At 44.6% G+C, this 27,992-nt stretch overlaps 1 protein-coding gene across 1 annotated transcript; it reads left to right on the top strand.

Moving 5' to 3' along the window:
• Positions 1 to 475: 475 nt before the first annotated feature.
• On the top strand, positions 476 to 27,992 carry ANKRD29 (ankyrin repeat domain 29). Its single transcript, XM_010215070.2, has 10 exons — positions 476 to 498; positions 5,234 to 5,344; positions 7,468 to 7,566; positions 11,079 to 11,177; positions 18,106 to 18,204; positions 20,795 to 20,893; positions 24,638 to 24,736; positions 25,158 to 25,253; positions 26,326 to 26,424; positions 27,882 to 27,992. Exons 1-10 carry the CDS (start codon positions 478 to 480, stop codon positions 27,990 to 27,992), a joined length of 933 nt encoding a protein of 310 aa, XP_010213372.1. The 5' UTR covers positions 476 to 477.

The raw sequence follows: 27,992 nt of genomic DNA on the forward strand, positions 1-27,992 counted from the left end.
GACAGCGCTTCCCTGATACGAAGGGGGAAAAAATGTAAAATGAAAAAAAAAAAAAAAAAAAAAGCGGAAAGGGCAGCATGCCAGCCAGGACAGGGGGAGCTTTTGCATCGTATCGGGGCTGGGTCCACGCAACGGGAAAACCCTCTAGATTGGTCCGAGCCCGCTGCTGCGTTGGGGTCCTGAGGCTCAGGATAGGGTGCTGGAGCAGTGGGAGGCGGGGGTTTTCGGGGGAGGGTATGCATAAAATAACAACAAACAATAAATGAATAAAATTTTAATACTGCGGAATACTTTCCAAATGTGAATATACTGCAATAACTGAGAGGATGAAGGGCAGCCCCGCAGAGCAGCGGCGCGAAGCCGCGGGCGCTGCGGGGAGGGGAGCGCAGAGGAGGGGAGGGCAGCGGCGGCCCCCGCGCTCCGCCCCGCGGCCCTGCGCGCCCTGCGCGGCCCTGCGCGGCCCTGCGCGGCGCTGCGATGCGCACCATGTCCTTCAAGGTGAGCGGGGAGGAGGGAGGAGGTGTGTGTGTGGGGGGGGCACGTTCGGCCTCTCGTTTTGTGCTTTCCGCGGAGGCTGCCCTTGAAATGTGCCGTCATACTCTTTATGTATGTGTGTATGTATGTATTTATTTATTTTAAAATAAGAAATACGGAGGGGAAGGCGGGAGCGGGGGGGTAGAAGAGAGGAAAGCAGCATGCTCCCCACCTGCGATGGGGAGATGGGGCAGGCACCCTGTGCATCCCCACTGCGATGCTCGTGATGCTGCAGGGCAGTCAGACTCCCCTTCTCCCCCCCATGCACGCCCATTGCAGAAATTCGTCCCAAATGAGTTTTTAAATCAGAGCGGGGGCATTAGTGAGATTAGCCAGCGAAGAGGGAGGCAGCAGCAATACAGCCAGCACAACAGCTGAGTTTTGTGCTACCGCCGCTCTCCATTAGGCACTTTTTGGATCCGTTGCAGTCTCTCACTGCATCAGTGGGCAGCTCCAGGCTGGCCCGTGGTCGTGCCCCTTGTGTTGCTGCGCTTGGTGCATGGGGCTGTTCCCCCTCCTTGCCCCTGCTTCAGCCTAGGCCTGGGTGCTCAGTCGTGGGCTGCGTGTTGCAACCCCTGCACTGATCTCCTTTTTGGCCCTCTCTTGACCTCACATCTCCTCAGTCCATCCCATCCTTCTGCTCCATCTCTGGGGCTCATTCGCACCCTCCTGCTCTTTCCTTGCTTTCTTCCTGCCCTCATGGGTACCTGCCTCAATGAGCTCCTGCGCTCACCCCTAGTTTTGGTAGCAGCTGAGGCCATAATGTGGTGGCAGCTCTGTGTTTTCTTGCGTTTCCTGACACTTTGCCCTCCTTGGCTTTTTGCCTTGTCTATCAGGTCTTCTTCTCTGTGCCCTGTTCCTCACTCTCTGTCCCCTGGAGCGCTCCTATATGGGGTGCTGGATCCCTCTCCCCCTGGCAAAATGCCCCCCTATGCCACCCCTCCCTGCTTTCTCTCTATTTTCTGTGTCTGTCTCTCTGCTGGGTGTTTTTTCTTCCCCTGAGAGGCCCATGTACTTACCACATGCTCCTTTGGTCCCCGTTTGCTGCTGTCTCCCCATGTTTCCCCGCTTCTCATCCTGCTCACTCATGAGCTAGCGCTTCTGCGTGTTTCTCACTGTCCACTACCATGAACTTCACACTCTTCTAGCTGTTTCCCTGCGTTTTTGCCTGCTTAAGCTTCCCTCTGTATCTTCAACCACCCTTCTGTGATTCTGTGATTTTCCTTGCTCAGGATTCTGCATGTAGGACGGGCTGCTGACCACCAAAGCCTTTCGTCTTTCCTCCCAATCCCACTCACATTTTCCATTGTCTCATGCTTGCTTCAGATTTTCAGCTCTTCTTCCTGAAATCTTCTACTCAGATCCTCCTTTTCCCTGGGACCGCTTTGGAACCTGAGAGCCAAAAGGGATTTTTCTCGTGCTTTGACAGTCCAGGAACCAGGCCCTGGGCCAGGCCTCTCCTTCCCCCTCTTTTCTCGCCCTATGACTGTTGCCTCTTCTCTTTTGCCTTCAAGACCACTGTGCAAGGACTACAGCCACCCTCCTCACATGTTACCCTCCTGTGAGCAGCCTCTTCCCTGCATGTGGCTACTGAAAAGAAAGGGCAGGGAACATGATGTTCCCAGCACTCAAATTAGTCCCCCCCTCAGTAGTCCTAATATGACGCATAGAGTTATATTATTCCATTTTATTTCTCCTGAATTCCAATATAGAAAAGGTCTTGTCAGACTTGTAAAATACATTTTCCTGTAGACACTTTTTGAATAGATTCTTGTGCCTGATGTCAGTACAGCATGAATGCAGTGCAGGCTTTCCACCCCTGGGCTTTTCTAAAAGTGCAGAAGCAACTAAAATTAGTATCAGAGCCAGAGTATGAAATAATGCTGCAGAGCTCTTGATGAAGTGCAGGCAGCTGTATCCTGACACTTACTGATGCTAGAGCAAATGATATAATGAAATATGCAGTTTTCATCAAAGCTATCAGCTAATCACCTTGTCAGACCTTTATTATATTCTGTTCCCTGGCTGCCAGTGATGGGGATCAGTTGCATGTGCTAAGGATTTCTTTAGAAGTAAAATAGCTTTATCATGGCACCAAAATTTTAATCAGCTAATCTCTTGCTATTCTCCATTACCTCTCCCTAAGAAATACATGTGGGGAGAGAACTGGATAGAGAGCTAAACAACAGCAGCCAGGGTTTACATCATGGCCAAGGTTTAAAACCAGTTTACTGCTCCAAAATTATTCTGTCATCTGATCATTAAGCCCCAAATAATGCCTTTTGTTGTGCCTCCTGCTGATGCCAGTATTGCTGATACCGTCTGTACATGTACAAATCTTTGCTTTGAAAATAGAAGAGAAATTGCTACACGGCACTTTTCCACGCTGTGCCCGGGTGAGTGGCTTGGCTGTTTGAATGATTTTCGCACATTCCATTCAGCTTAGCATACAAAATAGTTCAGGTTTCTGTTTGTTTGGTTTTTTTTTTTTTCTTTTTATCTAATCACTACGTAGTTGATGCTCTGAGTGTTCTTTTATATAAGGAATTTCCAGCAGTGTGGGGGGCATTAGGGAAAGTAAAAGTGCTGGTAGCAGTCCTTGCAATTGGGTCAAAAATACTGCTGGGAAAGACCTGATTTCATGTCCTTGATGCATTTGAGAATTCTTCCATAGCTTGGACGTGATCCAAAGTATGAGGACAGTGTTGCTGGTATGAGAACTACAGGGGAAAAAAAAAAGGAAGGAATTTATGGATCATAAAAACTTCACACCTCTAGTTTCACACTAATTTGATATGTAAAGAGCTTATAGGCAATACAAAATGTAATTACATTGCCACTATGCCCTTATAGTGAGAACCAGGCTGGAAGAAAAAACTTTTCTTCATATTATTATATTGTAGTCCTCAAAGTTTTGCAAACCTTTATGGGACAGTGTGAGATGACAAAAAATAAGGAGCATTGGTTGTTGTCAAGCTCCTTTATTTATCTTGAAATGTGATGTTCTACTCTGTAGCATCTAAAGAGCATTCTTTTGTAATAATTTTCCACCAAACACCATAATAATAGAGACAATATTCCTAAAAATTAAATACTAGCTCTGTAAAAATATCTGCATAGTCAGTTAAGGCAAAGCAGGCCTTTGTGTTTAAGTCACCTATCTGCATTTGCATAAAATTTTAATGAGTTTGTAGGGGTAAAGACAGAAAAACTGTAATTCATGAATAGCAGCCAGCAGAGAGGGTAAAAAATGTTAGCTGTATCCCAACTGACAGTGTCTATAGATCCTTCAGTGGAAATGCAGAGTCCATCCGCTGGAAAAGGAACACGAAAGTTAGCTTATTGTGCCTGGTGTAATTCTGTTTTCCGGACTCCTGTCTCTATACATGCAGGCACAAGAATATTGCTATCAATTTATAAGAAATGACTCATGACTTACAGAATAGTTGAAACTTCTCTTGTCTTCAACAATGCCTATTTTCCTACTTGCTAGCTACTAAGAACAATAAAAATAAAATCAATTAAAGTTACTTAGTGTGACAGGTCTGGAACAGATTCACACAGAACTGAGCTTGTGTCTGTAGGTTTCTGTGAGGTTTATGACTTTCGTGTCAGTGAGGGAAGCCATCTATACTCTGATATATGTGTGTATTTTAAAACATAAAACTATTTAATTCTTCTTCTCTACCACATTACCCTTTTGCATTGACATTTGGGCACAGACAAAGTGAATATTAAATATTCTGCAGACGAATGACTGACGTATTCACTTTGCAGTCCCTTTAGCTTATCTTGAAGGCAGGATTTATTGGAGACTAAGAGTCCCCTCGGTGCTCTTGACACTGTGGCAGTCTCAGATTACCATCAGTGAAATGCTGCTTTATTGAACTGTTAGTGATATTGAGCCTTATTTAAAAACAGATGCTGAACCTGCTACTGGACATGTGTCATTGCTACCACAGCTGTGCTTCACCTCAGCACTCCACTCCACTCTTAACAGTGGTTTCCGGTATCTGGATTGCAGAGTTTCTCAGTTTTGCCTTACATACCACCTTGTGTGTACAGTAAATGAACTTCCAAGTGTGTAGGCATCATGATTGAAGCGTTTTTTTCCTGGCATCACCCGTAAGATATCTCACATAACCACAGTTCCAGGGAGCACTAGTTCCAGGAAGCAGACAGACCTAAGTATGGGAGATGCATGAGCAAAACTTTTAATGTACCGGAACTTCTTATGCAGCAAAGAGGGACAAAGTAGAGAAATCACCTGAAACCCAGGATGTCCTGCAGCAGGGTTTATCAGCAGGATGATTCACCCTCCATAAGCACGCTCAGCCCTGCTACACAAACAGACAGTGCAGGTACCAGGTAGCAGCATGTTGTTTTTTGTGATGTTTCCCTGGGGATCTGAACTCACGTCATCAGCTCTCATTACAGAGCAAGCTAAGAGTCATAGGCTGCTATGGACACAGAGAGGACTTGAAGCAACGTGAAATAACACACGAAGATTGATCTCTTCAATTGTGCAGATAAATTAAATTCCCTTCCTTCCACAGTCTGGTTTTAAGAGAACAGCGCACTTGAACTGAAGCATGCTCAGTTTGAATGCAGAATTTGCATGTGTGTGCTTGTCCGCAGTATCTTCTGAAGTTTTCTATTTCTGCTTTTGTCTTTTTTGTTTATTTGTTTGTTTCACCAGAAAGAAACACCGCTCGCCAATGCTGCATTTTGGGCTGCGAGAAAAGGAAACCTGGCTCTTCTCCAGCTGCTGCTGAACAGTGGGCGAGTAGATGTGGACTGCAAAGACAGTGTATGCATGCAATACACACATGCCCACTACGCTGACTTACATCCCTTTTCCATAGCCTGCTGCACACAGGGTGTGGCAGGCATCTCACATGAGACATTTGAGAGCCTTATGACACTTAGACATGATTTAAAACCTTCTCTTGCCAGGAAGCAAGTTTGCAATTCGAGATAAAATAGTGTGATGATTTACATCAGTGGCAAGGGGTTAGGAATTTGCCAACACTCAAAAATGTGTCTTACATAGTTATCTGTGGAGTTGACATTAAAAACACAGATTCTAGCACCTCGGGCTTCTCTTTGCAAGGAAATGTCATTGTAGTAATAGATCACTGTGACAAGCCAACTCAACTGATCATAGGTAGCTATGATTCTGTCAGCTACCAGAGCTCCTCATAATTAGTTTAAAATAACCCCGGAGCATAGTCTCTGTTTAGGCGACGTACGAGATTGCATTTGATGTGCAGCCCCGTGGGGCACACAGTGCCTGCTATGCCAGAACTGCTGGCCCCATAACATCTTCCTTCCTCTCCCCTACTTGACGCCAGCACAAAGGCACAAAAGGTTTCCAGGCAAAGAGGGGCCCAGATGCATAGATAGATAGATTTGATGGGGATTTCCTGACTGCGTTGGCATGAGTTTAATTTAGTTTTGAGATTAGATTGGGGCTGAAAAAACATATAACGTGTAATATCATGCAAGTCTGTGTAGAGCATGTGGGCAGTTACTTGAGTGCGTTTGGCTTGAGTGCATTGTAAAGAGCAGGGGAAAGCCAAGGCTAAGTAGTCTCCAAGTTTCCTGTGTCTTGCGTTTGGGGTGACTTGTTGAGAATCATACCTGTGTTGCACAGGTTTAGTGCTACTTCTAGCCTGAAATGTGAGCGTGCCCCAGCTCCTCTCACTTTGAGCAGCTTCAAAGTGCAAGAGATTTTCTAAGCCGATAGTTTGATGCCCAGCTCCCGTTGGCTTTTTCTGGAAGTCGGGAACCTGTCCATTCATTTTTTGCTCTGTAGGAAGGTATGATTGTCCTGCGATATTTTCTGGTATTGATTCTATGAATCAATCCCCTTGTCATTCTCAAGGGGAATATTTTAATAGGAAAGGGTGCAAAGTAAACAGAATGGAGGTAGATATCAAGAAATAAAGTCCATGACTATTCTTTTTTTTTTTTCATGAGCTAAGACTAGTGCTGATCAAGAGTTTTTGCAATGTATTGTAAAATATCCTGATTTGTTAATTATATCAGGCATACATGTTTTCTAGACTAAAGTATTTTCATATAATTAAGGCTGTATGCTTCTTCTTTCCAATATCATACATTCCTTCCTTAGATTGCATTGGTATGTATGATGCTTTAGATGCTTTAGAAGGATGTTTTTCATCCATGTGTACACGATGTTTCCATACATGACACATATATAACCTACACACATGAGGTGACACACATGTGTCATTGATACATGACACATATATAACCTACACACTGTTTGGTTCGCTGAAGCAGTCACCTCCTAGGGCCACCTTGGTAACCTAAACACAGAGCTCTGGTTTAGGGCTTTATCTGTTATAACATAAAGAGTTCGGGCCTTCTGCAGACGGAGTTTGCAGTAGTCATTTGGACAAGGAATTAGAAGTGAAGACATCTGGACTAATTCCTGACACTGACTCCCTATGTGAGGCCAGCAAAGTCAGTTAACATATGTATCTAATGTTGTTATTCTGCAGATGCTAAAAAGATCTTTGATATTCTCCGATAAAAAGTCATATATAAATAAAAATTACTGTTTTTAATGTTGCACTTATCTTAGGGGTAATAATACAAAGTCACTGCATACGTAGTTCCTTGAGGGTCATGCCTTAGCATTGTGGGCAAGTCTGTAAAGTTTTTGCTTTAACACTGATTAATTCCTCATTTTTAAAATATTTTTCATAGCAAGTTTCAAATTATTTCAGAATCTATTTAGGGGGAAAATGCCCCGCTTTGAAGAAGAAAAGAACAAACAGGTTCTCTGGTCAATGGTCATAAGCATCCGTCAGCTTTTCAGAAAAGGCAGTGTCTCTTCCATACAGCCTAACTCGTTGCTGAAGGTGTCTGTTGAAGGTACTGATTTGTTTTTCCTTACTGCAGCTTGGCACAACAGCTCTGATGGTAGCCTCTTACTATGGCCACATAGATTGTGTGCGGGAATTGGTGTTGCAAGGAGCAGATATCAATCTACAGAGAGAGGTAGGAGAAGTTCTGTGTTCAAACAGGGATTGATTAAGTGATTATTGTGTACTGGAAATAATAAAGGAGTGCTTATTTGCCAGCTGCTTATTTGGTATTTGCTGTACAGTGCATGTATAAAGGGGATCTGTTCTCTTGAGGACATCAAAGAATCAGATGTCTGGAAATTCTGATAGAAAATGAGATGCCGGAGCTACATTTACATGTAATTCATCAAACATTTCCAGGACATCCACTTGACATGGGGCAATTACATATGAGGTGTAACCCCATGGTGAATCCACTTATGCATCTGCCATTTTACTTATTGACGCAGTAACTTACAACTCTCAGAATGGGATAAATGTATTATGATAAGGAGGAGTCCTTTACCTTTTGACTTGCAGAGTCTGGTGATTAAAATGGAGTTGATATTATTGCTAGCCAAGGATTTGTTTTGGCTCAGTTGCTTTGGAGTTTCTGATTCTCAGTCAGAGCCAAGTCATCCCTAATGATCACATAGCTTAGTCATCCATATTTTTCCTGCATGTCTACTCTGCATTCAAGACATCTCTCAGGCCATGGCATGTTGTTTTCCTGGAACTTTCTTTATCCTTGGGAAAGGCACGTCAGTGGCTAGCTCTGTGGAAGTGACTGTAGGAATAGCTACAACTATTCTGGGTTTGTGTACTGGCTGCAGAGAAAGCAAAATTGCTATGGGACCGACAGAGGTGCATGGGTCCTAAGAGAGCAGTGATAGGGGACAATTGCAGGCAATAGGGGTGGCAGTATTTCATAAAATGCTTAAGGTTGGAAGGGACCTCTAGAGGTCATCTAGTCCAACCCTCCTGCACCCTCAGGGTCACCTACAGCACGTGGCACAGGACTGCGTCCAAGCGGGTTTTGAAGATCTCCAGAGAAGGAGACTCCACAACCTCTCTGGGCAGCCTGTTCCAGTGCTCTGTCACCCTCACTGTTAAGAAATTTTTCCTTAAGTTCCTATGGAACTTTTGGTGTTTCAGTTTGTGGGCATTACCTCTAGTTCTGTCGGTGGCCACCAGTGAAAAGCGGCCAGCACCATCCTCCTCACATCCTCCCTTAAGGTACTGATTAGATCCCCTCTCAGCCTTCTCTTCTCCAGGCTGAACAGGCCCAGCTCCCTCAGCCTCTCCTCATAGGGCAGATGTTCCAGGCCCCTGATCATCCTTGTGGCCCTGCGCTGGACTCTCTCCAGAAGTTCCACATCCCTCTTGTACTGTGGAGCCCAGAACTGGACACAATACTCCAGATGCGGCCTCACCAGGACTGAGTAGAGGGGCAGGATCACCTCCCTCGACCTGCTGGAGATGCTCTTCTTAATGCACCCCAGAATCCTATTGGCCTTCTTGGCCACGAGGGCACACTGCTGCCTCATGGTCAACTTGTCATCCACCATGACACCCAGGTCTTTCTCTGCAGAGCTGCTCTCCACAAGGTCGGTCCCCAGCCTGTACTGGTGTCTGGGGTTATTCCTCCCCAGGTGCAGGACCTTGCACTTGGCCTTGTTGAATTTCATGAGGTTTTTCACCGCCCAGTTGTCCAGTCTGTCCAGGTCCCTCTGGATGGCAGCGCAGCCCTCTGGGGTATCGGCTACTCCTCCCAGTTTCGTGTCATCAGCAAACTTGCTGAGGGAGCACTCTGTGCCTTCATCCAGGTCATTGATGAATAAATTGAACAGGACTGGACCAAGGACTGACCCCTGGGGGACCCCGCTAGCGACAGGCCTCCAACTAGACTCTGCACTGCTGATCACCACTCTCTGGGCCCTGCCATCCAGCCAGTTCCTAATCCATCTCACTGTCCACTCATCTATCCCACACTTCCAGAGCTTGCCCAGGAGGATGTTGTGAGGGATGGTGTCAAAAGCCTTGGTGAAGTCGAGATAGACGACATCCACCGCTCTCCCCTCATCTATCCAGCTGGTCATTCCATCATAGAAGGCTATCAGGTTAGTCAAGCAAGATTTTCCCTTGGTGAATCCATGCTGACTGTTCTTGAGCACCTTCTTGTCCTCCATGTGCCTGGAGACAACAGCCAATATGAGCCCTTCCATCACTTTTCCGGGGACGAGGTGAGACTCACTGGCCTGTAGTTGCCTGGGTCCTCCTTCTTGCCTTTTTTGAAGACTGGCGTAACATTGGCTTTCTTAAGCCAATTGGATTATTGGATTTTCTTCTCTGAAGAGTGGAAGTAGATGTTTCTTGCTTTCCTTGTTTACCTGGGATTACTAGCATTAATCTCATGCTGATAGCTGCAAGTTACTGAGTCAGTGAAAGCCATATTTGATGGTATAAGCATCTTGGCGCTAACTAGACTAAACCTGCTTTAATCATGATGTCAAGGTCTTTCAGGGAAAGCCTATTCCAGCAAAACATGTATTTAAGCATGTACTTTCCCTTGGATAAACATTCCCTGAAAAGGAGCAACAAAAGGAGAGGCTGAGAATAGAGTTTTACAGACATGCTCTTGAATATCACTCTGGGCATATTGATTTAGCAAACCAATAAAAAGAGAAGCACAGGAATGTTCCAATATCACTCTGCTGCAGAGAGGAAGGCATAGCAAAACAGATGAAATATGAACCATAAAGACTAACAGCACTATTTTGAAAGTAAATCCTCATACTCAAATCAATGCTCTTGTACTCTGAAGTTGCTGTGAACATCAAGCAAGTGAGAAGGGGTCTCTATTTTCCTGCGTCTCCTACATGAGATGAGAAAGCCCAAAGCCAGGAAAGCCTACTTTTTTAATTCCTCCTTGCCTTCTTTTTTTACTTTTTTTTCCTTCACTCCAGCTGTTAAAATATACATTTTTCTTCCTGATTTACTCAGATGTTAATGACAGACATCATTGTGTAAAATACAGGGTTTCAGTTCTTCAGTGAGATTTCACTGAGCTGGAAAATAGAAGTTGCAGGGGCTGATTGTATCTAATTGAAGGCTACTTGGCTGGAGGGGAAGGTAGTCCTGACGGAGACAACAGTGATTTACACCAAAAGCATTCACATTTTGTCCGGGTAGGGTCAAGGAAGACAGAGCTCTGCTGCATCAAATAACTCTCTCTCCAATTCTTCCACAATGTTCCTTCCCCAAATCCATCCCAAGTTCTCATTTGTCTTGGGCGAAGGGGCAGGTTGGCAGGTACTATGGCGTGAATTTCAAACTGGTTGTTCATCTCTTGTCTGAGACTCTTCTCACTCTGGGCTCTCTCTCCCCATCTGGAGACTGAGAAGTAGATGACTACTAAGAGGTCTGTACTAGAAGCTCTGTGCAGAGGCCCGTTGTGGAAATTGAATTGTATTTGATCCTGGACAGATCCCTCAGAAAACTGACCACTTACCTAACATACCTGTGTCCTCTGGAGTCCTCAAAGTTATTACCATTTTTTTTTTTCAGCTGATATTCTATTGTGCTCAGTATGTTTTAATTTGAAATGTATACTTCAGTCAAGTGTATTACATATTTGGGTTGTTTTAATCCATTTTTTCCTTACAGTCAGGTGCAACTTCTTTGTTCTTTGCTGCACAGCAAGGCCACAATGATGTAGTGAAGTTTCTCTTTGAATTTGGAGCCTCCACTGAATTCAGGAATAAAGTAAGCTCATAGGTCTGTTTTTGCATGTTGATACATTCTGAGAGTCAAGTGAATCAAGTCTGTTTTTTTCTATTGACATGAAACAGGGCAGCAGGAAGATCATAAAAACATTTCCTCACTTGAATATTTTCTGAGTAACCTGAAAATACTAACTTGGGACAAGCTTTTAGTACCCAGGCTTAATGGCATATATTGGTCAGAGATCAGTTCCTTGATAGTGAGATCAATATTTTCTCTGAAACTGTTCTGCAATACAAGAATGAAGGGTCTCTGAGTGCATGTCAGGTAGGCTCCCATTTTAGGTGTATGTACACCACTTGCACAGGCTGGAATTTTGTCCATATTGGTTTGTCTGTGCATGCCACCATAGGAACCACAAAAATACAGTGTCTTCAGTCCTCCCTAAATTCCTACTTACCCACCTGTGGCAGGAAAATGAAATTGATCTTCTAGCTTCTGGTTCTTTGTTCAGGCTGGTCCTTTTATAAACTCTCTTAGAATAGCCAAAAGCGCTCCTGATTGCCTGTTTCCACTGCCACAACCTGACTTCAGTTCTGGATTAAGCCTTCAGCACCCCTTGCCACTTCACAGAATACAGACACACGCCTTCTGCTGTGTTGTACCAGTCTCCTCAAAACAGTGGGCTCAGCAGGTTTCAGAGCCTTGGCACCTGGTGTCCTCTGGAAAGCTGGCTGTGTCCTCTGCCTGAGGGAGATACTCTCAGACCTTTCCCTGCTTGAGTTTGTCAACGGGATCCTCAGAGAGCGAACAACATTAAGAGCAGATACACGAGTAGATACACTGGCAGCAGCACGTGAGGTCAGTTTCTTTGTGCAAGGAAGCACTAGTACTTCTGCTTTCAGCAAACAGAGCCAAAAATACCAGATTTGGGTTAAACATTCTTCCCCCTGACATGGTGGCCATATTTTGGACCCTGGAACTAATGCACCTGAAATTCTTTATTCTCATAATCTGGAGAGGACACTTGCTTGTATCCTGGTATCTATAGTGTGTTGTTTTTGAAGTCACACACAGTGATGTGCGTTTGAAAAAGAAATAATTGCTTTTTACTACGCAGTAAGCCATTTTTCAAGATGTCGTGGTCTGGGTTTCGAATGGCTCCCACAAACCATCCCTGCTTTTCAGAGTCCTTGCAAAACAGTTCTAAGGGAACTGATAGGAGGTCACTGCCCTTAGCTTCTAATGCTCCAGGGACTGCAGCAGATATTACTCGTTAAAAATCCCCAGGTTTTGTGGCCACAAAGCTCGTGCATGCCCATCCAGTAGGATTTGCATTGATTCTGATATCTCAGTGAACTATGCTTGTGGTGAGCAACCCTCTAACCACAGCAGAAGCATTGATCAGTACATTTAAAAGCATGAATGGATCTATGACTATTTGACAGGATATGGAGAGTGCCCATATAATTTAGCACTGCAGGAGGATGCATCATTAAATACAGCAGCTGGATTTTAATCAATAGTCTCATGTGGAACGGAGCTAGTAGGAGAAGCTGCATGCTAAAATAAGGGCCATTACTCAGTCTTTTACTTCAAGGCTGAAGTGGCGGTAATAGGAATCATGAAAATCATCTTCTCTCATGCTAGTCTGTTTACAGTTGAACTGTGACTGTTCTCCGAGTCATCTAGTGGCCTGCAAAATGCCATGAAACCACACTGCAGGAGCAGAGGTGAACCCCGGGTTAGGAAGCTATATAGGAAGCTCTTTGGGGACAAGTGTGGGATTGGTTAAGTTCTGAAGAGACAAAAGTGGGGAATTCAGGAAACTCATGATAAGGAGAGAACACAGAAGTTTAGCATCTGTTTCTCTCTGAAAGGACAGTTATATTTTCACTTTAGCAAACTTTTGCAGAGCTTTTGAAATAGGAGTTTGCAGAGGTCAATACTTGGCCTAGAAGGTAGTCAGTGAGCTTGAAGCTGCCTGATCCTTCATGGCAGTGTGTGCTCTTTTATGAAGCATGTAAAATAAACTTATTTAAGTCACTATAGCGGAATAAAAAGAGGTAAAGATCTAAGTGATAAGGGAATATTTCTGCATCCAGTTGCCCCTAAAGGCTTCCACTTTTGAACAAATGAAGGCTCAGGCTTTACTCCTGCTCTCCTTGAAACTTCAATTCAAACATGACTTGGCCCATGTTCTTGTCCCAAATATCTTCACAGCTGCAAGTTGCTCATCCTGGGGCCACAGTTTTCTGTTGCTTCCAGTGAAGCCAGTTGGAAGAGAATGCCGATTCCCACGGGATGTGCCCAGAGCAGGGCTGCAGCTCTGCATAGGCTCCTCTGGTTCCCCTCAACAGGACAAGTTGGCGTGTGAGTTGAACATGAGGCAATTCCCCAGCAGCATCAAACATGCCTGTCTAAGTACTCCCTCTTTCTCATTACCTCTTCAAGAGGTGTATCAATAACAGCAGCCACTGTTATTGTGCCACTGTCGCGGCACTTCAGCACTCACAGCATTACACAAGCTATAGGCATGGAAAGGCTCTCAAAAGTTGGATGAAGGACAGCTGGGTTAAAAAGAATCTGTGCAAGATTGAAGTATTACTGCTTAAAACGTTAGGATTAGCTATCGTGTCCACGCCCTCTTTATGAAAAGGATCTGCTCTTCCTGTATCATCATGCAGGTATGAGGGTTTTTCTAGATATCATTAATTCTGGAAGTTGTTGCCTCGCTCATTGCTTGCTTGAGAACTGCAGCTCTTCCCTCTGAAGTGGGAACTAGCACAAGGATCCAACTGTTCACTGTGTCCACTCTGGGCTTTGGTAACTCACCCTATTTTAGACTAAAGCTGGGTGGACTGGGCAGTGGCGTTGATCCCAGCGAGAGGCACCACGGACAACATACACAGCCATTGGCCTTGTGGCTCGCTGTGTTACCAGCTAAATTTCTGATTCACGAATGCAAGGTGTTCTGTGCCTTGGAATTGCTGCATCAGATCCCTGCTTGGTGGCAACTGAGATAATGGATAACGGGCCCCCACGACCCCGGTCACACAGTGATTGACAAAATATGCCTTTTCAATCAGAGATAAGGGGTTTCCCGATTAAGACACTCAGTCAGGAGTCAGGCCTGGAAGAGATTATTCCTGGAAGGAATTAAAATAACAAAACAAATCAAACATACTGTAGGAAAGAGAAATCTTAAAGCAATGCAACACCCAGCATCCTCCTTGTAATTTACTTCTCTGTAAGTTTTAGTTACTGCATTTATCACTCAACTCTGAGAGTGCTGGAGAAATATCTTAGTATAGACATTCAATTCTTGTTGCCCCCTGTGCCATTAGAGCTGACACTCACAATGGCAGCCAAAATAACAATTTCTAGAAAAGTGTAATGACGCAAATAGCAACAATTGCTCATGTGCTAAAGGAATATAAATACCGCTCTCTAAGATCATTGCAAATGCAAGCTTTATGTTTACGGCTTTGTCACTGTCTAACACCCCTACCAGTGTGTGTCATAAATTAAAATGTGTTTTGTTTTCTTAATGTAAGGCATATTATAAGCATGTGGGTTCTTAAATGGATTTTCCCAGGTGGATGTTTCCAGAGCAATACTAAAGGTAAGACAGAAGCAGAAGTTTTCTTTTTCTAGCTAGATAGTGACTGCAGAAGATCAGATTTCCTCCCTTTTAGCATGCTTCAGGGATCAGAAAACACCATATAATTCTAAGGTACTTTCAGGGAATGGTGACAGTAAGGAAGGAAGAGGTTAGCACATGTACTGAGGAGTCTAGGCCAGGTATGTGGTGTTACCAGGTGCTGCTTATAGAGGTTGGCAGTTTCTGTATGTGCTGCCCACAGGGAGGAGAGACTGGGGGAATACAGAGCAGGGCATGAGCAAGAGGCCAGTGCGATGCTCTGGGCATCCCTCAGCGGCGTTGCCCGCCGGCCGCCCGCTGCACAGCGGGTTTTGCTCTAGCAGAGCCTCTGTGGCTGCTCACACGGCCCAGCTCCCACTTGCTGCCCTGCTCAGAGTTTCCGAGATGTTTGCCAGTCCCCGAGATGCTGCTTCAGCTCTTTGCCTGTTTCAGCTGAAGCCAAAAAGAAAAGAAAATAAAAGAGGAAAAAAAGAAAAAATAATAAAGGAATCACGTAGCTGCATGGCTAAAAGGGGGTTCTGAATCTCTGGCACAGAGGATAGCAGTTCTTAGAGCCCAGATGTCTTTCTAGTAAGGGACCAAATTCTGGGGGCCAAGAAGTAAACAGAATAATTTTGGACAAGTAAATACTTGATTTAGGGTGGGCGACAGGCAGCTGGGGATGAGACCTGGTCCGCCAACTCTTTTTTTCTGGTCCCTGGAGTCTGACCAGGGTGATCATGTGGTCTCTCTAATCTAAAAGAGCTGACTGGTGTATTTTGGAAATGTGTTTGGAAATTTTATTTCCAAAAATGTGACTCGCTATAACTGTCCATCGAATTCAACCAAATATTTGTTCGGAATTACCATTCTGAGACACTCCAACACCTCCTGCTTGAACTTCTCCCCTTCTTAAACGTGAAGGTATTAGAGCTCCCACGGTGGGATCACACAGCTCTTCTGCTCAAAATATTTGGCCTCAGCCCAGCTCAACCAACTGTGGGTAGCTTTGCAAGCCTGACTTTTATTTGAGATCTGTCATTTGGTTCCTTGCAGAAATGACATTAATAACCAAGCAGTATTTTTAAAACAACATATTGTTTGTGGAGACCACAAGAATTTTAGAAAACAAAGAACAGACCATAAGGCAATATACAAGTTATGGTAAACCATATCCAGGTTACTGCGTGCATTTTCACCTTCTGCACAGGGAACCTCAATATGTTTAAGCTTCCTATAGCTAGTTCATCCTTCCCTGCCTGTTCCGTAAGGACCTCCAGTCTGAATAGCACAGGTCCTTTTCTGAACTAACCTTATTTTCCAGTTTCCTTCGGGGAAAGAGTCTTTAAAAATGTCTCTGGTTTTTGTTTGCAGCCCTTTGATCTGATAACTCATTACTTGGGCAAAACAGTTTTCAGCTGGTTGGAGACGGGAAATAGGTTCCATGAAGCCATTAGCTTTTGCTATTGTTTTTTAAGATGTGTAGGGGGTTCTTTTTTTATCTGGGAACCAATGTGGTTGCTTTTCTGCTTTGTTCCTGCAGTTCCTATTTAATTAGGACAGTTTAATTTGACAGGAAATTTTAGTAATGCACTGTAGCTATAGAGTAACTTGTCTCTGCGAGTGAGATTACACACTCTGTGGACTCAAATAATCCAAAATAAATATGCAATTCTTTGATTGTTACATAACAGTTACTCTGCTGATCATCAAGACTTGTTTGCTTTTCAAAATTGTAGGGAGGAAGGATGAATATGGAGTTCTGAGAGTAGCCATAGACAGTCGAGGTGGGATTGCTCAGTTATGTCAGAGTTCGAGTTTTCATGAGGCTGTTACAGGCATGAAAGAGCAGCACAGATTAATAGGCTGATTGGCACTCCCCATTAGAAAAGAGTCAGTTGCAAAACATCGGTCATTTGCAATTTCCCTTGCTGGATATCTGTCTGCATGGAAAATTTCAGACAATACTTTGGAGCCGTTTCAGAAGACCAAGGCTGAGAGAAAGCACGTATTTTGCCCACGTTAATAACAGTTCTAGAAACCATTTATTTGAAATACTTCATATAACTTGTCTTATGGAGCAGGAGCTTGAGAATGGGAGTAGGCAGGGAAGTAGAAAGGAGAGGAGACCTTGGGTGCTGAGGGCACGCGTGCCACCATCCTCATGCGATGGCTTTCCCCATCCTCGCACAGGCTGCAGTGAGTCAGGAGACTTTGGATCACAGAATCATAGAACCCTTATAGTTGGAAAAGACCTTTGAGATCATCGAGTCCAACCGTAAACCCATCACCACCAGTTCTGCTAAATCATGTCCCTAAGCGCCTCATCTACACGTTCCTTGAACACTGCCAGGGATGGTGACTCCACCACTTCCCTGAGCAGCCTGTTCCAATGCTTCACCACTCTTTCCATGTAGAATTTTTTCCTGATATCCAACCTGAACCTGATATCTAACTTGCCCTGCAATGTCTTTCTTCAGCTCCCAGGTGTCCCGATGGCAAGCCTGGGAGCACAGCAAAGACTTCCCTGGCTTGTGCTTTTGGGGATGCCTCACACAGCACCATCTCCTGCCCTGGGTCTTGAGGAAAAGGGCCAGTCCTACTTGTCCTAGGGAGGGAGGGCAGGGTCCCTCTGGACAGGGGAGCTGGGATCAAGAGAGGAGAGTTAGATGGGATACATACAAAGGGATGAAAACAGAAAAGAGAGCTAAGGGAGACCCAACATGTGAATCTTGTCACTGTCCTCAAATGTCTGGCAGAGAGACGATCTCCTCCTGCACATAGCCGTCACAGGCAGATGAGAATATCCTTTCAATCTTGGTGCCAGAAATGATGGTAAAGTTTGAGTGGAATGGGGTGCACCTACAAGCAGCTCCACATCTGCTATTCTGGTGTCTTCAGCTGGCTGGGAGTCAAGTCATTAGCTGGAAACATCAAAGTCTCTCCCTCCTCACCTAGCAGGAGGGAACAGTTGTACAAGCCTGACTCTTTGCACATGTCTAGGTCTCCCTTTAGTGGTGACCTGCAGTAACTATAACCCTGGGGTTGCTCCTGCCTTCAGGGATCACTTCTCCAGCAGAAGTAATGGCTTTTCCCTGGTGACCATGGGTCTGGTGGGATGCTCACTTCCATGGTTAGCTAGCAGGCTTTCCAGGAGCGTCCTGCCTACTCTTTGGTGAGAGGCAGCTATGAACAATTCAGTAGCTAGTCACCATAGACTTGCCAAGAATCAAATTCTGAAAAGCCTCAAAACTTGCTTATGTTTCGTGGTAATGCTGAGTACATCTGCCCTCTCCCCTTACTGTGCCCTTCTCTGCTTTTTCACAGGACGGAGGCACTGCCCTCTTAGCAGCCTGTCAGTATGGGCACGCGAAAGTGGTGGAAACCCTGCTGAAGCACGGGGCCAACATACACGATCAGCTTTATGTGAGTTTATTTCACACAGACATCACCTTTCTGCGAGTTTATGTGACAGAGATATCGACAGCGCTGGTGATGGAACAAACACACTGTTCGCTGGAAAACAGCAGATACTCCGGTGCCAGTGCAGCAAAGCCTTTGGCAAAAACTGTGCTTTTATAGTACTCCACTTTTCTTAAATGTGTTTTTTGTTAACTCTCTGCTTCTCGTGGTCCTAGGGAAAGTGGCACAAAATCAGAAAAGAGGCTTTAGCTGCCTTTTAGTTCATTATCCATAGGAAAGAAATGTTCCAAAAGAGGACTGGCTCTTTGCTATCCCTTACCTTTGCACAAAAGGTTATGTCCTGTTTTACCATGTCAGAAAGCATTGCAGGCAGAAGTGTGGAAAGCTGAAAATCACCACTGAGGATTTAGAGAATCAGCTAGTTTTCTGGATTAGCTGCCAAAAGGAGCAGAAAAGTGATGTTGTCTTTAAAATCTTTTTTAAAATTATCCCTTTAAAATGATGATGTTGGGTATTTGTGCATCTCTAGCTTCTCAGTGCTTTGGGGAATGCGCAGTTAAAATGACTGCGTTGGCACAGTTTAGCTGCCTTTTCACACAGCTGGACCGAGCTGATCAAGCACTGGATTTAATTTACTTCAGTGGAGAGGTAAACAAGCTGAGCTAAAACTAACCCAAAAAGCGTGGCAGATTTTGGCTGTGGCGGCCTTGCAGGAATGACCACGGCGTGAGGGGCTGTGCACGGGGTGCAGGGGGTCCCCGCGCTGCCCCTGCCCGCGGCTGCCGTGAGGGTGTTGCAGGGTTGTGGCTGCTGCAAACACTGATTTTCTTTGCAGCGGGCCAGGGTTCATGACGCTTATCACTTGCTGTTTGGAAATCCCGGGGTTTTCCACTCGCTCTAAAAACAGCAGTGATGCCACACCTGGAGACACCCTCCCAGAAGGAAAGGCAGTGAAATACCCTCCTTGCGGTGTCTCCTGGAAATGAGCAATGTTTGCAGTGGGATTTAGGGGTGTGTTTTCATTGCTCACAGGCATTAAGCAAACCCTTTCAAAAACTGCCGCTTGATAAAATAAGAAGGCATCCTCTTGAAAAGGAGCACTAGCCTGATTCCTTTGGTGGGACATTGCCAAGCTGAATTTGCAAAGTGGTATCTGGCTGGCTTGGCAGCTTCCTTGGCGGACTGCCACATGTGAGGGATTTCAAACACACGCCTGGGCAGTCCTCCCCACACCATCGAGATAGATGTGTTAATCTTAAATTGATGAGGGTAAGGGGCAGAGGAGAAGAGGATACCCTAACTAGTGTGTATGTCTTGCAAGAAGGTTTGATTACGGTTATACCAGCATCAATTCAAATCAACTACAAGAAACTAATAATTAATTTAAAAATTGGTTAGATGATAGGTAAAGCAAGGTTCTCTGTATCAATTGATGTCCAAAAAAAAAAAAAAACCTTTTAATATTCCAGAACCTTTTTCCCTTTCTAAATGGAAATGTTGCTATCCCTGTCTCTGGAGGAAGCCTGCAAAATAGCTAGATATTACCACCGTATTTAATGCAGCTGCACAGCAGTCAGAGCAAACAAGCCCTCCAAGAGCCCAGAGGAATTAATTTGCAGTGCCAGCAGACACCTTGTTGTTTACTGGGACACTAGTCTAGGAATCAAGGTCACACATTTTAAGTTCAGATTTTCAGCTCATGAGAATGAACACAGGCATGTGCTCAGCTTTACAGGCTCGACAGTATCTAAGTAATATCTCTAAGCAGACAGCAGCATTCAGTCCCAATGCAGGGACATGCCAACAGTGTCCCCAAGGGGCTTCCACTACAACTGCCTGCGTACAAGCATGAGGTGCCTGGAAGACAGGTATCCGTACACCGGAGAGGCAGCGCTGGGAGTCTGTTCACTCATGTCTGCAGCTAAGAGAGCCTCAGCTCCCGGGAGAACAGTCTCTGTGTGGAGCACTCTGGGCGTAGGGTAGGTAAATCCATGTTCCAGCTTCAGTGCAGGTTTCCACCTCCAATTGGTTAGGTGGATCCTAATGCTGTTTGGATTTTTTCTTTTTTGTCAAAAACAAACAAACAAAAAAACTGTGCTCATGACTTCCTAATTTTTTTCTGGGGAAGAAGCTTCCGTGAAGCTAAATGTAAAGGATTTTCAACATGGAAAACATCAGCTCTTGAGCACTTTTTCACTTCCAAAGCAGAAGACTTCTGCTGGGGAACCTAAACAAACCTTTCTGCTAAAGCTAAATGAATGTATTTTGCTATATAGGAATGGATGTCTACTTATGGGGAATGGATTCCTACTTATTCACTAGTGCTGTGATGAACATTAGTATTCTAGGCTGAGTATTTAATGCTCAGTTTTGTATATAATGGGAGCTTGTGTTTGTGCGTGTTGAATGAAAATGTTAGCATAGTCTTTCATGAACTAAATTTTGGATTTTGTTAATTATTTCTGAGTTTAGCTGTGTATGTGCTGTTACACTGCACACTAGCATCAGAAGGACTTGATTCTGCTTGGTTTGGTTTGGTGCAAAACACTGGCATCATTTTAACATATGATAAGCTGGATGTGTTTGTACTCAGGATGGAGCTTCTGCAACTTTCTTGGCGGCACAGGGAGGCTACCTGGATGTCGTGCGATTGCTGCTGTCTTCAGGAGCCAAGGTCAACCAGCCACGGCAGGTAATGCTCAACATTGCCAGAGGGCAGATGGCGTCAAATTAATACTTTCTCACTAAAAATTAATGGTAGGATCTTCATGGGGCATCAGATTCCTGAGGTGTATGGTGGCTGTGCCTGCATTCGTGTTTGAGCTCAGGTCAGCAGTGTGGCTTTGGAGTGAGTCCCCCAGTCCTTTCTGCTTGTGTGCTAACCAGATCCTATGCGGAGGAAGTGAAACTGGAAGTCCCAGTCCAGGTGTGCACCACCTGCAGCAGAGATGGATCTGAGTAATTTCGGTGGTTTCTTTAGGACTGCCTTTTCTCTGCTCTTCCCTTGGTGTAAGGAAACTGTGTTAGGGATTTGTGTGCCCCAACTAAAGCCATGGTCCTGCTGCATCTTCCCCAGCCTGCCCATCACCAGGGCTGTGCAGGCAGGGAGGGAGGTTGGCAGCTATTCCCTGGACTGATGCTTCACTCGCTTGTAGGCTGCCTCCACACTGTTGCTCTCGTTTTGCCTAAATGAAGATACAAAAGTGCTATTACGAGCTGTTAATTGATACAGTCTAAAAAACTATATAGACCAGGATATGCTTTAATGCCTTTTGAGTAGGTTAAAATAAAGCTGGGGGAACTTTAGGTTTAACTCAAACAGTTTAGCCTATGTCGTTATGAAAACTGCATCCTGTACACTAACCGTTTAAAATGCTGTAATGATAAAATACCAGCTAATGCTAACAATATTTTTAAAATCCCTAACGCTATTTCTATAATACAATCTTTCCTTTCTTAATGCCTTTTTTAAATCTTAGCTGAGACAAAGACCCTATACTGTGTGAGTGCTTTTTGTGGCTCTCCTTCCATCTGCAGCTTTAGTTTGTGTCAGGGAACTGCCAACCTCTGCTAAGATTATGCCTGCTAAGTCAGTGGCATTTATATGTGACTGCTGAACTTGGGCTCGCTGTATACTGAGACAATTCCTGAACAAATGGAACATTTTAACCCATTTAACTAGTGAAGTAATGGTTGGATGGACTTCAGTCCCTTGCTGACAGACAAATTTGTACTTTGTTCGAAGGTGGGGTGTTGGTCATGAGGAACGTAAGCCTTGATGGCAGTTCCTGTGCCAGATGACTCTCTTGCTGTCATTTACAAACAACGCTGCTATTACTGCTGTAGAATTTTTTTTCTAAGCAATGTCACTTTGAATACAGGGCTGGCCATAGCTTTAGAGCACCAGATATGAATTCATACTTCTCTTCCCTCGTGGCTGTCCAGGTCTTCTCTCCATCCTGATCTCGTAAATTTGGAGGCTCAGTTCATTTGCCTGACTGTGTGCATCTACCCCAAATGTCTCCTCCTGCTGCTCCTGTAAGGTTCCAGGTCCCTCATGGTCTTCTGTCCCACTTCCCAGAACTGTGGGGATGCTTCCAATACCTGAGCGTGTCTCAGATGGCCCCAGTTAACCATGTGCAGGCCCTTTACAACAGCAGTCACAACGTTGAGCAGTGAAGCTTTATGATGAGCTTCTTCTCTGTCATTTCTCTTGGTATTTAGCATTCTTGTGCTTTCTGACACAGCAACAGGCCTCCCGGGACCTCTGCTGCATCCTTTTGTCATGATTTCATCTAGACAGAGCCCAGGGCGGTGTCTGGAGCCTGGTGCAAGCCATGCTGCTTTGCTTCGCTCACTCAAATCGCAAATCAGGAAGATTGTTTGCCAAGGAATTTTACGCTGTTTGGGCAGCCTGTGCCCCAGGAGGCTTTAGTCCAAATCAGTGAAGCAGATTCAAAATAATCTGAAAATTAATGTTTTTCTCTTTACATATGATAAGCACACACACACATATGTAAGCCCACAAACCTACAGAGATAGTAGAGGGCAGCCAAGGACGCAGACCCCTACTAGCAAGGTTTCAGCTGGCGCTAGTGGGTTGATGGGCAGCACAGCAGAGGAGCAGACACCCAGCAGCCCTAGAACAGGGACTCTCCATCCCTCAAAGTCCTTAGTGGGCATTCAGGGGGCATCTCAGCTCCTGCCTTAGTTTGGCCCTTTCCAAGAGAACAGCAAATTGTATGAGATTAAAAGCTGCAATGCCGTGTCCTTAGTTAATGGGTAAGAGAAGGAAGAGCAGCACTTTCAGTGAAGGTATGTTTGGGACTGTTGCACAGAATGCGACATAATTCATATCTATTAGCTTGCAAAAAATAAGGAAATAAACATAGTTTCAAAACATATATGAGATATTTGATGTTGATTTTTCTAAGCATATAATAATCTGCAGGTCTGCTGGATGGGCAGAAGGACAGGAAAAAGAAAGTACCTTTTGAACCCTTCTGACCACTGAACAGAGAGAGGCTGTTTCGTCCCCTGGGCTTATTTTCTCCCTGTCTTGTCTCTGTGCCCTAATAGCCTCCTAGTACAATGTAGTATTTCTTTTGCATTATATACCAACATTGAAATGGACAGAAATCTCATCTACTCTATATAAATATTACCTACTGTTGAATAAACCTTCCTGATAAATGTCATTTGGCTAAGGAAGAGTCAGTGTGAGCCCACCAACATCTTCATCATCCTTCTTCTCTTTAGATTAAATTCTCCAAGATGGTCACTCTTTTTTCTTCTCTTTTTTTTTTTTTTTTGATTATTCTGTGGTTGTGTAGTTGATGGCAATATTGATACTACTAAGGAGAGTTAGCATAGGATGGTAACAGTGATGTTGCTCAACACTAGCATTTCCTTCTGTTTCTTTTCATTCATATCTGACAACAAGAGTTGCATTTATAAACTTCACTGTGGATATGTGAATAAAAGATAGAAAAGAGAGCTGTTTTTTTTTTCTTCTTTTCTTTCTTTCTTTTTCATAAATGGTACCAGGAATTTGCACAGGACTTGTTTTTAGTGCAGAGTTAATTCTGCTGGTGAGTCTCTGGTATTTTCCAAATTTTTATAAGGTTTTTCAGTGTTTCTCTTCCTATTTTCTAGAGCCCTCTTGTGGAGGAAGATTCAAAAAATAAGTAACTGTCAACTTGCTGACAGGGAAAACACTGTATGTTGGAGAGGGACAGTTTCTGTGATCACTCTACGGCCACACATTCTGTGTACAAGAGGTCCTTTCAACGTTATTTTTAAATCACAAAGAAAACTCATTGTATTAACATGATATATGATGGGTGAGGTCAGTAATTTCAACAAGATGATTTATGGAGAATTGATGCAAGAGTGGGCCAAGATCCTCTTCTTTACCCTGTGTGAAGACTGAACCTCAATATATCAGGATTTCAGGATGTACATTTGCTCTTTCTCAGAGTCAGAACAACAGAACAGAATATATCAAAGGAAAAAATGGATGATTTATTTCTTCCAGTGGATTAAATCACTAGCCCATAGAAAACAGAGAACTGGTTCAACAGTGGTTTTGGATAGCTTCAGCACATCGTATGAATCTTCATTTGGCATTGATGAGAGAGATTCCTTCTTTGATCAAAGCAGAAATATTTTATTAAAAGCAAATGTTGTTTTCCTTGGAACCTTCTCATTAAAGCTCATTTGAAAGTCTTTTGAAATATATTTCTATTTACTTCTTCCTGTCAAATCCAAAGGCTGCTGAGAGCAAGCAGAGAAATAGGCAAGCAGCCCAGGCAGTAACAGACACTGGCATTGCTCTGTCTCTGGTGGCCGCAGACGCTGAGGTTCATCCATCGCAGCAGGCAGACTGGGGCCAAGGGTGTCGGGGGGAAGCCTTGAGCTGTCTCTTTGCGTGCAGGATGGGACGGCCCCGCTGTGGATCGCCTCGCAGATGGGCCACAGCGAGGTGGTGCGGGTGATGCTGCTGCGGGGAGCCGAGCGCGACGCCACGCGCGATGTGAGTAGCGCTTCTTCCCGTGCTGTGCCTGCGCCCTGGCTTGTTTTGAGGCCACAGGGCAACGTGCCGGGAGGGCCAGTGTCCCTTCAGCTTGGTCTGTTCTCCGGGTTTTACAGTTCCTCCCAAGCTCTGGGCTCCCTCTTTCTTTTTGTATCTGGGACAGCTTCCTGGAGGGCCACCTGGTATAGGGAATGGCAGCACCCATATAAAGGACAGATGGAGGTGATATATGGGGTCACTGGCTGATTTCTTCCTGAGGTCTTCACTATCCTCCTAACCCTTTAAGAACAGCAGCGTACGCTGGGGTGGTGCCTCCTTGAAGACCCTTGCAAGGGTGGAGACCTGGTGCCTCCTTCCAGCCAAGGGGAGTGCAGGTAAAGCATCTGAAATGACTCAACTTACCTTCCTCTCTCTCCTACAGGATGGTACAACTGCCTTACTGAAAGCTGCCATTAAAGGTTACAACAACGTGATAGAAGAGTTACTGAAATTTTCTCCCACGCTTGGCCTGCTGAAGGTTAGTAGTGAAATATTGAGACTGGGTTTTACATAGGAATCCAAGAAGGCAAAGGGTTTATGAAAAGCCTGATGCTCCTGACTATGCAGCTGGAAGACAATAAAGAGCTTCAGGCCAGAGAAGGTGGGGGAGGCACAAATTATCCAATTTAGCGTTTAGTGCTACACACACAAAAAAATCTCTTCAAAAATATTGTGACACTGATTTTTGGAAGGAGAAAGCACATCGTGATGTAGGAGGCATTCTGTTTTGCTTTGTGACATCTGATTTTATTTCTACAGTAAATGGACTGCTCTTGGTGGTGCAGTTTTTAGCATTATATGCTGTCCTTAATTGCATTTAGGCAGCAAAACAGAAACCTAAGAGATCTGTTGTGAGCATTTCTCTATTTGATTTTATTTTCCCCTGAATTAATAACGTGACTTCAAGAATAATGGACATCTGGAAGCTGCTTTTTAATAGCTGACTTGATTTTATGTACCCATAAATCACACAGTTTTATAGCCCCTGTCAATGCAACTAATTGCAATTTGGACGTACTTGAAATTGCAGGTGGCATTAACAGAGCTGTTAATTACAGTTATGAGATAGCTTCCACACTTGTCTGGACCGCCAGTTCTGCAGCCACAAACAAAAGGCCAGCTATGAAAAAATAACAGTTCTGCTCTCTGATGTTCAGACCATTAATCAGCAGAGAAAGGAGATAGGATGTGCAGATGGTTTCCATTGCTGCTTGTGCTTCTGTTTAGCTTGCTAATGGCTGAGTTCCGTCAGGCAGAAGCCAGCGCTGTGTTTATTTTGCCACTAATCTATCGACAAATTGTAATTTGAAAAGAAAATATTATTGTCGTAAAGCGGACCTGACCTTCATATGTATTAAAGCATTTAAAATCACCTCCTTCGCAGTCTTCTAGCCTGCCAGCCTCCTGCGTAAGCGATAACCAGACACCATGTCCTTGACGACCTAATCTCCCCGTGCTATTTCCCTCCTGTATGGAGATTCGCTTCTCGCAGGTGCTCTGGCTTCACGGCCTCCCGTTACACGCAGGGTGCCAATGTCCCTGTTTTGCAGAACGGCACCTCCGCGCTCCACGCGGCCGTGCTCAGCGGCAACGCCAGGACCGTCGCGCTGCTGCTGGAGGCGGGAGCCGACCCGTGCCTGAGGAACAAGGTACGAGCGGCAGGGCCGCGCGACGACTTTTGGAGCCAGGCCCTGACTTTTGGAGCCAGGCCCTGCCTGCAGGCTCCACCTTCCGGGTGGCGCCTCCTGTTTGCACCCTGATCCCTCCTGGATACCCACCGTCCTCTCCATCAGTTTCTGCCCACGGGCTTTTCCGAACGTGCCAGCGAGTGCCGCGCGCTAGCACTGGTGACGCGGTTGCCTGTCAGTGAATGACCATGCATGATACTGTGCTCTAATCACCTCTAGCAGAGGCATCTGCTACCTGTGGCTCATCACGGGCCAGACACATTGCCATTGCCCTGAAATGCCATCTGTTATGTCCCCGATCCATTACAAATTATTGTACCAGGGTCACATGTTAACAGATGTGCAAGGAGGATATGCCCAGGTGAGAGGAATGTGTACACATGGGTGCCTGTGCTGAGAAAATTTGACTACATTTCTTATATATATATATAAAAGAATTCAAAATTACATGCATCTTTCCCATATTTTATTACCAATCTGTTGGTTCATTGAAATATCTTCAGATTCTTTTAATAACTGCATATTGTCCGTGGTAAATTTATCGTTTCCTTTATTCTGCTAGGTACTGTAGCATACGTGCAAAATTTCTGAGAAAATGTCTTCCCCTGTGCTATTTTTATGAACTATTTGCTGCAGGTGTTTGATATCCAGGTGGGCTTATTCAGTTGTGGATGTATGACCTGGTATCTGTTTCTGTATTAAGACTGGATGAATGAAAGTTTGTAGAGCAAGTAATTCAGTATCTGCTTTCTGAACATTTTGCTCATTCAATGTAAGACCTGTGCATGTTGTTTCTATATCATTCCACTCGATGGCAGCAGAGTTAATGCCTCTAATACCGGAGCTTGTTATTTTATTGTCATTGTTATGTCATATATTTTGTTTTCATACAGTTATACAACATGTATAGGTTTTGCAGAGGAAGGGTGTGTAGCATTAAAAAGTCTCTATGTTCTATTACCTATCCTACAGAATAGCACTGAGTATTTCAGAGTATTTCAGTATTTAATAGAAGTCTTTCCTTGGATTTTGTGCACTTCGGTTCCTAAGAGCTGCCTCGTCTCCCACAGATATCAACAGCAATGTTCCTTTAATTTTGTGGCAGTGGCATGGGGAGCCGAGGGGTATCACTTACGCTGGGTAGTCAGCACAAGCAAGTCCCAGGCTGGAATTATCCTGGTGACCGGGGAGGGACTTGCACGCTGTGGGTGCAAGTGACTCTTGACTCTTAAAGTGACTCTTTAAAGAATTTCCGCTGCCATTCTCTAAAACTGCAGCTGATTCAAAAGAACATTGCAGGTAGTGGAAACAGGCATTTCAGTTCTGTGCCAGCACCATCTTCTCTAGAGCTCTCACACTTTTAAACTGTTTTGGAAATCCTGCTTCAGCTTTTCTAACTACAAGGTTTTCTCTCACAGGCAAACGAGCTGCCGTCAGAACTCACAAAAAACGAGCGCATCCTCCGCCTGCTGCGCACCAAGGAAAAGCAAAGGAAAAGCTCGTGCAGCCCCATAGTGAACGCGGTTTGA

The sequence above is a fragment of the Tinamus guttatus genome, unplaced genomic scaffold (assembly GCF_059628265.1).
Source record: "Tinamus guttatus ecotype Peru unplaced genomic scaffold, ASM5962826v1 Tinamus_guttatus_pri_ptg000249l, whole genome shotgun sequence".
In the NCBI taxonomy this organism is placed as follows: Eukaryota; Metazoa; Chordata; class Aves; order Tinamiformes; family Tinamidae; genus Tinamus; species Tinamus guttatus.